At 42.8% G+C, this 12,228-nt stretch overlaps 1 protein-coding gene across 1 annotated transcript in view; it reads left to right on the top strand.

Moving 5' to 3' along the window:
- The window catches only part of MME (membrane metalloendopeptidase), a 60,755-nt gene extending 54,168 nt beyond the window's left edge, over positions 1-6,587 (top strand). Inside the window, 3 exon segments of the mRNA XM_081007939.1 lie at positions 677-772; positions 1,871-1,947; positions 4,548-6,587. Of these exon segments, the coding sequence (XP_080864065.1) occupies positions 677-772; positions 1,871-1,947; positions 4,548-4,647 (273 nt within the window). The 3' untranslated portion in view covers positions 4,648-6,587.
- Positions 6,588-12,228: the final 5,641 nt, after the last annotated feature.

Genomic DNA, 12,228 nt, shown 5'->3' with positions numbered 1-12,228 from the left:
AAATGTGGCAGCTTTGGAGAAGAATTGTAGGGCAACTAATAACGCATAATAATAATAATAATAATAATAATAATAATAATGGTAAAGGTAAAGGTAAAGGGATTCCTGACCATTAGGTCCAGTCGTGACCAACTCGGTGCGGTGCTCATCTCACTTTACTGGCTGAGGGAGCTGGCGTACAGCTTCCGGGTCATGTGGCCAGCAAGCCGCTTCTGGTGAACCAGAACAGTGCACGGAAACATTGTTTACCTTCCCACCGGAGCGGTACCTATTTATCTATTTATCTACTTGCACTTGACATGCTTTCGCACTGCTAGGTTGGCAGGAGCAGGGACCAAGCAACGGGAGCTCACCCCGTCGCGGGGATTCGAACCACCAACCTTCTGATTGGCAAGTCCTAGGCTCTGTGGTTTAACCCACAGCACCACCTGTGTCCCTCAAATAATAATAATAATAATAATAATAATAATAATAACCACTAATTCACTATTATTGGGTCAAGAACACGTTGGCATAATGTTTCTGGAGGTGCCCAAAGACAAGGACATGAAGTGGCAGCAACCAGAAATCTTATGATTTCTCCTTCCCTAGTTTTGCGCTTGATTCTCATTGCAGTTCGAGCTGGTTGGATTTCACGGTGGCCATCATCTCTCTTCCCTTCCTCTTCCTTTGGCAGGCCTATGAAAAGTTTGTAGAGAAGAACGGAGAGGAGAAGCTGCTCCCCGGACTCGACTTCAACCATAAGCAGCTGTTCTTTTTGAACTTTGCACAGGTATTATACTCTGCTTGATTGAAAGCTTTGGAAATTATTTTGAGTTGCAATTTCACAGTTAAGTTGGAAACAGCAGGCTGGCTTTTCTCCTTTTAATGTGAACTGGCAGAATTGCTAAATCGAGCAGCCTTCATGGCAGCAGGGCCGAGAGGAGAGTGGCCTGTCAGATTAAGTTAATCGCAGCTAAGTGCACGGAGGCATCCAGGAGGTGAGTCTGTAAAGCGCAGTTAACGTGTGGTCATGTACTAGTGCTGAGATGGAACCTGCTCTCTGATTTCCTGAAAGGCTCCTTCCCCGGAGCAAAATGGTTCTGTTTCTCTTCCTCATTCTGGGGGCTCTGTAGAATGTCTTTATGATTTCCATAGGTGCTGAGCTTCCCTTTCCACTGTGAGGTGGCTGAGGGTGGTGGGTGGGTGTTTTTCTTTCCATTAAACGTTTATCCCAGTGCCTTGCAGCGTCCCTGCTTCCACTGTTACATCATGACATATTCCTCTGGGCTTTAATTGAAGTGCAGGAATCTACATAGAATCATAGAATTGTAGAGTTGGAAGGAATCCTGAGGACCATCTAGTCCAACCCCCTACAATGCAGGAATACGCAGCTGCCCCGTATGGGAATCGAACTTGCAACCTTGGTGTTATCAGCACCGTGCTCTAACCAACTGAGCTATCTATTGCTAGATAACAGAGGCTGCCTACTGAACTCCTGAAGTTGATGCACTTGCTGGTTTTGTTTCTCTAAGCTAAATAATTCCTTTTAATTTTTTGAAAAAATCTGTACTGAATTTAAATGTGTGTGTGTGTGTGTGTGTGAGAGAGAGAGAGAGAGAGAGAGAGAGAGAGAGAGAGAGACTTCACTTTAAAAAAACAATTAGAAGAAGAAGAAAAGCTGCATGGGACACAGCCTTCCCACTTCCCCTCTACAGGAAAATACAGCTGAAGCTTATGCCACAATATGTTTTGTTAGTCTTTGAACCGTGTGGCAGGTAATGTGCTACAATTGCAACATGACTAATGCTCTGGAAATCAAAACTAACATGTCACTGCTTTTAAATAATCATTTCTGCAATATATTTTTTATGTGTGTGTTCTTTTAAAGGTATGGTGTGGGACATACAGGCCGGAATATGCTGTCAACTCTATTAAAACAGATGTCCACAGCCCAGGCCAATTCAGGTTAGTATTTTAAAACATCCATTTTCTTAAACAGTGTTTTTTTTAAAAAAAAATACACACACACACACACACACACACACACATACAATGCACACCTTTCTCACAAAAGTCAACAGCATAGTTAAACATGTTAATCTTTAAGACTGTTTGTCATTCAGTACCGTATTTTTCCATGTATAAGACTAGGTTTTTCCCCTAAAAAACAATGTCAAAAATTAGGGGGCGTCTTATACTCTGGGCCATCTCCCCCCCCCCCATTTTCTTAAATTTGAGTCCCCCAAAATAGGGGGCGTCTTATACATGGGGGCGTCTTATAGACAGAAAAATACAGTGATTGTTAACTGCCCACAAGAGAGCTTTGGGGAGGAGATGTGAGGGCTCTGAAGGGGTCACAGAATCCTCTCCCCTCCTTCCCAGAGCCTAGTGAGCACTTTCCCACCCTTGGGAAGGATGTGTGAAGGCTCTAGGACCCTGCCAGAACCCTGTGCCTCCTTTCCAAAGCCAGTCACCTTCTGACCCACCCACAAGGGCTGGGGGGGGGGATTTGGCCTCGCACGTGGCACCATATTACCCAGGTCCACCACTGACACATTCCCTGCATTCTAAGATGCTTGTTTCTAGGGCAGAAGACATGGGTTCAAATGGCTTCCACCACATGTTTTTTAATGTCTGCTTCCTGGAACAATTTGTGTTTCATCATAGTGTGGGAGAGCAGCAACTGTCTCCACCCTTTCAACGGTACACAACAGTACTACTACCACCCAAACAGCAAATGTCTCTTTGGGTAGCAGTAGTACTGCGGGGAGAGCCACACAAAAATTTAGCCTTAGAAATGTGTTCATCGTACCTGAACGGGTTTAAAAAAATCCAGTTTGCAAAGTATACATTGATTACCCATCATAAGGCATCGGTTTCTCCATCCTGTTCTGAGTTCACAGGATGGTCCAGATAAATATCGTTTGAGAAATGCAATGTTCTATTAAATCAAAGTGGATTAATAATGGAAAATATAAAGATATTGTGATAGATGAGTGAATGCCTTTGTGCTGCTATTATACAATTCTGAGCCTGTGCTTTTACCTACCTGGTATACTTCTCATCAGTATTCCTTTTTTTTCCTTTTCGTTTTTGCAAATGCTCACTTTATCAGTATACCCTGCATAACCAAACATTTATTGAATGCATCAACTGTTCCTGAAGCTGGCCTCAGAATGGTATTTTCATGTGGGTGTGCTCTCAAGGCTTTGTTGTTGTTTTTCCAGGAAATCTGCGACTTTCTCCCTGATGCAATTATATTCCAAAATCCTACACTCAGCTGAATTTCTCAGCTACAGTGTTTGCTTTGGATGGGGCAGTTCCCAGGACATTTGCCTGGTGTGCCTTTTATCCACTTGCATTGCTGATTCATTCTTTGAGATCATTGTATATCTTTTGTTTGGACACGGTTTAGCGTTCCGTAACAAGCACTGCATTTCATTACTGACGAGACAGCTGTAAATATATACACTCCACTTTGGACAACTCATTCAGCCAATAGTAACTGTTGCAACCACTGGGTAGTAATTCCTAGTGGTGAGTGGGAGGGCATCATCACTTAAGCATTGTGGGATAGCAGCGTTCATTTCCTTCTTCCTTGGTAATCTATGAGAAAGAAAGAATGCGCAGGTCTCCTGGCCTGCCTTTACGCTATGTGTTCCAGTTCCCAGTTCCTAGTTGCCTTTCTGCAAAGACATTGCCCCGTGCACAGTGAGAACCAGCTCTGGGGGGAGTGGTTTTGCAATGACAGCCACATTGCAAAGAAGATGGTTGCTTTAAAAAAATGTATATTTCATGGAACTGCTGCATACCAAGTCAGACAACTGGTCCATCTAGCTCAATAGTGACTGACAATAGCTCTCCAGTTTTTCAGATTCCTCTCTCCCAGCCTAGGACCCACGTACCTACGGGACCGCCTCTCCTGGTATGCCCCGTGGAGGACCTTAAGGTCCACAAATAACAACACTTTGGAGGTCCCGAGCCTCAAGGCGGTTAGATTGCTTTCAACTAGGGCCAGGGGCTTTTCAGCACTGGCCCCAACGTGGTAGAACGCTCTGTCACAAGAAACTAGGGCCCTGAGGGACTTGACATCTTTCCACAGGGCCTGCAAGATGGAGCTGTTCCACCTGGCCTTTGGTTTGGACTCAGTCTGACGCTTATGTTGCCCTCCCCTTATGGTCTTGATTTATCAGCTATTTTAAAATGAGGCTGCATTTGAAATTGCATTTTAAGCTGTATTTTAAATTGGGGTTTTTTTCCCCTCTCTTTTTCCCCTATTATGTTTTTACTGTGATTTTATTGGTGTTAGCCGCCCTGAGCCCGGCTCTGGCCAGGGAGGGTGGAGTATAAATAAAAAAGTATTATTATTATTATTATTATTATTATTATTATTATTATTACCTGAAGGTGCTGAGGACTGAAACTAGGATCTTCTTCACACAGTGCTAAGATGCCATAGTCGTCTCCCTATAAACTGTATGCTTCCTGAGCAAGCAGCAGAAGTTGCTACCCTGGATGTAGTTATTTATGAAGCAGAACTAACATATTCTCATCTTGTTTTAAAGGGTCCTAGGAACACTGCAGAACACAGCAGAGTTTTCTGAAGCCTTTAAGTGTACCAATGCGGAATACATGGACCCCGTGAAAAAGTGCCGTGTTTGGTGATGAAGCTACATAGAGTGGACTCGAAGGAGGAGAAGCTTTCCAGAAATTGAGAATGTTTTGAGGATGGCCGGAGTGGATTTGTCACAAAAAAAGGAACGATAACAGAGACATACCAAGCGATGCATTTTCTAGAAAGGGAGGAGGAGAAAACCTCGCTAAGGCAGCGACTGCCAACAATTACTCTGGCGAAACTCGGGAAATGATAAATCACTGCATACTTAAGGGTTCTTCATTTCTTTCCCCCACAATGATCTTACCATTTTAATCCTGCTTTCCATTTAGCCTGCAGATTCTATTTCATGTTTTACCCTTTCCATCACCATGTTTTTCTGTGAAAGTGAGTCCCACCGATTCCAGTGAAACTTGTTTCCAGGAAAGTTCATTCAGCCTTAATGACCTGCCGTCCCGTGAAGGTGTTCCGATATTTATAAATCAGACGAAAGAAGGGAGCACCAAGTCACACATTAGCTTGGACATGTGTCAAGTGAGTCAAAAGCCTACGATGTGGTTTCTCACACATCTCCTCCTGCTTCACCAAATGCTTGTGTCTCCCAATGTGGCCTTGGGAACTGCAGGGCCTAGAGGAAAAAAGAACCCTATAAGGGACCCTAGCAATTTGCCATTTGTAAATGCTCAAAACTCAGTGCAGCCTTTAAAAAAAAAAGTGATTTGCATCTAGACAACACCAATGGCCCCAGCCATAGTGGCAGAAAGCTTGTCACACGTAAGGAATTTCTGTATTTACAACAAAAGACGTGCACAATCAGCAGGGAACAGGTGAGCGTTACAATACAGGTGAGATGTGGAACCATCTGTGAGATGGCAGTGCTTGCCTGCAAACATCTGCTTATGGGTGGTGTTTCTTGAGAGGTTGTAGTTGGCACTGTCCTGTGCTCTGTTTTGACATCCACAATCACTGGATGAAGGCAAAGCCACCAAATAGATCTTCTCTTTCCTCACTGCGGTTTTCATCCTCATGGGAGGCAGGTAGTGGTACAAAGCGCTTCTGACTTACATATTACTTATGGCACCCTTGCCCATACAAGACGTCTTCAACCCGTGGACTCGTCTCCAAGCTTTCTTCTGTTCCTTTTCATTTTCTTTTTTCTTTTTTTGTGAAGCCATCTTCATGAGAACAACCCAAAGACGAAAGTGTAATCTACTTAAGGGATTAACTGTTGACCAAATTTATTGTTTGCTGCTTTCCAGCCAAAACCTATACTGTAGATAATTTATGAAATTTTTTTAGCGTATGTTGTAATCACTGCAGTTGTAATCAGAAACTCCTTCATGTTTTTTCTAAGATTTTCCTGCTTTTTCTCAAAACTTTTGTCTTTTTTTTTTTTCCAAAGAAGAGGATGAAAAAGTATTTGTAATAATATATATGACCATACTTTTTATATTTAATTCTGAATTATACCGGACATGAATTGTTATATATTATTACAATGGGTGCATTTTGTTAGAGTGCCGAGGTACAAACCATTCAACAGATGATTAAGTCTCAACACAGAGATCTTTACTAATAAGATATACAGACTGACTGACTGGTTTTGAGAACTTCTAGAAATTCTACAAATGTTAGGACTTTCAAATGTAGCACAAAAGTTGCTTGTGATTCCTTTGAACCAACAGGACATTTTGCTTCAGTAATAATGGTGCATACATAGGCATTTACATTATGTGGACCCTTACTAGTGATAAGTCTTTTAAATCTGCTACAATAGTTTTCAAATGCCCTCCTGCAAGTGGCCAAGGAACCTACTGCTTCTGGCACTGAAACACACAGATCTTTCCAAATAAATTACTACTTGATACCTCAGATGACTCGAATGGGTCCATTTCTGAGCATTTGAGGACTGCCTGTGCAAATTCTTTCTTTTCAAGTTTGTCATCTGATAAAGCATTGTGATAATTAAATTTAAGCCACGTGCCTCTTATTCCCTGTACTGTTTTAGCACATCTTTGCTTGGCATGGAAGGGTGTCACACACACACCACACACACGCACACTCATTTGACACTATTAAGTTGGAGGTAAGTGGCTCTTGGAGCGTGCCCTGTACATGGGATTACACAGTTTTCTTTGGTGGAAGAACGATGATTTCTGAGATTTAGAAGCTGAAATTCCACATGCCATCATAAATCTCTTCAATGCGCATTGAGTGATGATTTGGAAAATTTCAACTTCTGCTTGCAGTGAAGGTGTCTGGTGACCTGCTTCTATGGCTGCCCTTTTCTTTCATTTTCTTTTTCAGGCTCCAGTGTCATCTCATTTTGTCAAATTGGCATGTTACACCTCTCCAGCAATACTTAGTGTGGGGTGCATCCTTCGGTCTGAACTTTTCTAATCTCCAAGGACTACCTGTGCCACCTTAGTATTGTTTTGTTTGATCCTCATGCCTGTGGACAGAAACCTTCTGAGATCAAAGGCAAAGGATCCACCTTGCAGACCAGAATAGTCACTGGGGTTAATGTGTTTCAGTAATCTGCTTTAGCATAAGTTCAGTCACATCCAAAACAAGTTAAATAGCATTTATAAATGGGCAGAGGAACTTCCCACTAACAGCACCTCTGTCTGGCATGCAATGACCTTCAGTTTATTGAGTTGACACAGGGAACCAGGTGCATATCTTAAGAATGCCCACCTCCCTCCCAAGTTTCAGACCAACTCCTCATGAGTAATTATATTTCAAGCCAACTCTATTTTAACACACTTGTGGCTGAATGTCTGATGATTACATTGCTATAGTAACCATCAGGCAAAACATGTCCTTGAAACTCACTGTATTGTTCCAATTCAACCTAATAAGACCTAAAAAAATTATTTATTGGATTAGTTCTAGAAATTATATTTGTTAGATTCAATTCAATCCAAGAAATGACTCTGGTCACCTTCAGACTCTCAGTATTTTGTGGGCTGAAAATTGTACATCTGCACAATTAAAGTGCATTATTTGTGTCACCTTGGCACAGAAAATCCACTTTATTTTTAAAAACAACAACAACAAAAACCCAGAACCTTTGTGGTTAGGAAGGTAATAGTGAAATACACTAAAAAGTGTGGAAGGAACAAATGATTAATGAGAGATCATATACATATTCCTTGATCACTAGTCTGGGCAGAATGATTGGCTCTAAGATAAATTAATCTGTCAAATTAGGTTTCCCTCAGTTTCTCATTTTTCCCATCTTAAATTCAGTTCTTCACATTTCCACATCATTAAAAAAAAAACAACAGTTCTTATGAAAACTCAGCAATGTTTTAGGGTGAATTTCTCCCTCACATACACATTTTTGTATGCAATTGTGCCCAGTAGGCACAATTATTCAAGCCATTTCCCCATATATATTGCATTTTTGTATGTTATTTTCATGAATATATGTGTTTCTATGCACACTTTATCCTAGTATATGCACTGTTGTACGCACTGCTTGGCTGGAGACCTGCACTGCAAAATTCAGAGAAGTGTGAATTTTGAAGGATGGCTCTGTTGTGGTTTGCACCCTGTATCAGGAAGCGCAAATGACATAGGTTCACATTTAAATGAGAACCGAACTAAATTCCACAGGGTGCTCATTAATTCTGGAGGAAAAGTAACAAGTGGGGTGCTGCAGGATTCTGACCTGAGCCCATTGTTGTTCCAACATCTTTACAGTATAAATGACTTGGATGAAGGAATTGGGTGGGTGCTCATGAAATTTGCAGATGACACCAAACTGGGAGGGGTAGCTAATGCCACAGGAGACAGATTCAGAATTCAAAATGACAGGCTGGAACGTGTGCAGAGGAGGACAACCAAGATGATCAAGGGTCTGGAAGCCAAGGCTTATGAGGAACAGTTGAGAGGGTTGAGTACGTTTAGCCTGGAAAAGAGGAAACAGAGATGAGACATTCTATCTATCTTCAAATATCTAAAGGACTGTCACACACAAGATGAAGCAAGCTTGTTTTCTCCTGCTCCAATGGCTTCAAGTTACAAGAGATTCCAACCAAACGCCAGGAATAACTTTCTGGCAATAAGGTCCCTTCCAACTCTACAATTCTATGATTCTCCTCTATTCCTAGACATGATGGACCTCAGAGGGAATGTTGTTCAGAGTGCCTTTGAGTACTTTGTTCACACTTTCTAAAATAGAGATCCAAAAGGTTCCTATCAGGACAAGCAACCTGCTGAGGGGAAACATGGAAGGAGCACATGAGCCTTGCTTCATGGCCTGGGCCTTTCAGCTGCTCTGTTTCAAGTGACCCTCAAAGCCCAAGGTTGAGGACTTGAAGAGCCAGTTCATAGACTTCAGCATGCTTATTTTCTCCACATGATCTCATACACAGACTCACAGAAGCCATTTGCAGCAATGCTGGTGTGAAGCAGGTGGACCACCACACACAAACACTCAGCCAGCAGCTGCTTCTGAAATTGCCACTATATTTTCCCCAAGCCATAAAGACAGAATTGGCTGTGCAATTACGGTAAATCCACTTAGTGACATCAACACTTTTCTCCACATTGTTGGTTATCTGCGTGCAAAACAGCATGAACAAAATGTGTGCATATATGAACTAGACTGGATCTAGACACATAAAAAAAGTTTCAGGAAAACGCATTGTATACCTCATAAAGGGAAATGACGTTGCCAAAAAATGGAACTCCACACCGCTATCTGGTGTCACAATGTTATAACACGTTTAAAACGCTTTTTCTTTACTAATGTAGCTGAGTCCCTAAATGTAAATGCCACCAACATATGGAAACTAAAGAACCATTCTGCTCTGAAGTGCAGATGCCGCGTTTATTGGATTTTCATGATTTGGTGAACTTTCGTGCAGATGAAAACAGTGATGCAACGAGACAGCAGGAAAAGCTGAGAAATCAACCTTGGTACTGAGGAACTCAGACAAAACTTAAGGAAGTAAGGAAGTACTTGTAGTATCAGGCCAAAGGTCCATTGACTCCAGCACTCTGTTCTCACAGTAGCAGGAGGCGTGCGCTCTAGGGAGCATTTCCCACAGCAGCGGGGGGTGGGGGGGAATCTATGTGGATCCCAGTTCAGCTACTGATTGATTGATTGATTGATTGATTGTGTGACTGCAGAAATGGATAAAAGCCCCCCATCCAAACAATGACTATCATGAGTGCAGGTAAGAAATTATTTTAATTTTTATCACCTACAATACTGTTTTATTTATTTTATAGTACAGTACATTGATTATTGCTTTCATTTTACATATCAATGGTCTTGTTAGATAGTAAAATCCATGTTAAATTGCTGATTTAGGGGTTGCTTTTAAAAGTCTGGAACAGATTAATCCATTTTGCATTGCTTTCTATGGGAAAGTGTACCTTGGTTTAAGAACGCTTTGGTTTAAGAACGATCTTCCGGAACAGATTAAGTTTGTAAACCAAGCTACCACTGTACATTGAATTACTTAACAGTCCGTGCCATTTTTAGAATTACCTGAAGGAAAGGCTATGGCTGCAATGTTAATTTCAGTTCAGCAAATAAGCCTATCAAGAACAGCAGTTGTAGTCAAATCCAGAGTTTGTAACAGGGCAGTAGGTCCCAGAGGTGCCGGGTTGCCCCCAAGATTAGCGGGGCTGGCGCACGTTGTGTGCTGGTGAGAGTATATGTGCGACACGCAACATCGCACACGTCTCCTGACAATGTGTAGGCCAGCCAAGTCACTTCTGCTAAGTCACACCGGTCCCAGCAGCATCGACAGACACTGTGCAGGTCTGTGCAAGCTCGCGCCAGGCCTTGCCAGTCCCCATGGTGTCTCCCATGGTGCCGCCTTCTGCGATGGGCCCCTCAACATGGGGGAAGGGGGTCTGGGCCCCCTTCAAACAAATACTGAGGGGACTGAAGACACCTCCGCTCCCTAAAGTTGGTGTACCTGGTAAGTACAAACATGGGAGACAAGTGACTGAATCCTGAGACAAGGCAATCATTGCCTCTCCAACCAATTCCCACTCCCCTTCTCCTTTTAAGCTCACCCCCTGCTTGCTGCTCTGGACTACACTTTTATAATAATAATAATAATAATAATAATAATAATAATAATAATTTATTTTTTATACCCCGCCCATCTGGCTGAGTTTCCCCAGCCACTCTGGGCAGCTCCCAATTGAGTGTTTAAAACAATACAGCATTAAATACTAAAAACCTCCCTAAACAGGGCTGCCTTCATATGTCTTTTAAAAATAAGATAGCTGCTTATTTCCTTCACATCTGATGGGAGGGTGTTCCACAGGGCAGGTGCCACTACCGAGAAGGCCCTCTGCCTGGTTCCCTGTAACCTCACTTCTCGCAATGAGGGAACCGCCAGAAGGCCCTCGACGCTGGATCTCAGTGTCCGGGCTGAAATATGGGGGTGGAGATGCTCCTTCAAGTATACTGGACCGAGGTCATTTAGGGCTTAAAAGGTCAGCACCAACACTTTGAATTGTGCTCAGAAACATACTGGGAGCCAATCCAGATCTCTCAGGACCGATGTCCTCCTCACCATATTGGGAAGGCGTGGTGTGGCCTAATGGTCTGTCAGGAGATACTACAGCTTCCTTGTCTCATTATCAACAACACATTTGAAGGGATGGGTACGTTTGGTACCCAAATAATGTACCCATGACTGGGGTGGGAGGAGATGAGAATTAGTATGTTGCCACAATTGGTAAAGGCTACTCTATTTCTCATAAATAGAGATTGTCTGCATGTAGCAAATATGTCAATCGCAAATGCAGTTGTTACTGGACTTGGACTGCCTTTGATTTATTCCCCTAATTTGCAATTTAGTTTGCAATTCAACATTTGTAATTGGTATTTGGCTCGCGCCCTTTGGAGCAAGCAAGGTCACTGCTAATTAATGTATTTTGTAGGCCATTGCATGGCAGGCTAATTGCTAGAAGCATCTCTTACAACAACAGGAAGCGGGGAGTGCAATTTTGTGCCCCAATGGAGAGGCTCGCCACAGCGTGGGATGACCCCCAGATCTTCAGTGTTCTGCACACACATTTGCAAACACTTCCAGGAAATCGCAGCTGCTTCAGCTGATCAGTTACTGTATCAGGCTACACACTCAATTCTTGGTTTTGACATTTGGTTCATGCCACAAGGGCTGCCCAAACAAGCCGAGACCTTTGGAAAGCAGCCAAAAGTCACAGACCAAATATATTTACTCTGCGTCCCATTCAGGTCTATGAGGCAGTGAAGGCCTAATACTTTTCCCATGACAGGACCCGGTAATAAACACAGGGAAAATACAAACAATAGGCTGAACAAGGGACACATTTTATTAATAATAAGGGAAATGAGAAGTGCAGGAAGCTAATTTAAAACTCAACCTTGAATGAGCCAAACCCTGCCCATTCCAAGGGGCATGACAAAGTATAGCCTCAAAGTCTGGGGCCTGCTTTATGGTGAGTAGGGAGGCCTTCTTGCCCCATGCATTCCTGGAGCCCCACAACATGTAAGCCTCATGCCCTATATTCAGGTTAAAGGCCCCACAGCCCAGAGCAGCTGGCTTCAAAGGTGCCTAAGGGTGCAGACATTTCCCTTCATTAACCTTTCCCACACCTTCCTGCCAACA

This window comes from Podarcis pityusensis, assembly GCF_964106645.2.
Source record: "Podarcis pityusensis genome assembly, chromosome: 5".
NCBI lineage: Eukaryota > Metazoa > Chordata > Lepidosauria > Squamata > Lacertidae > Podarcis > Podarcis pityusensis.
Note: the sequence above shows the minus strand (reverse complement) of the source record. Positions and strands in the feature narration are given on the sequence as shown.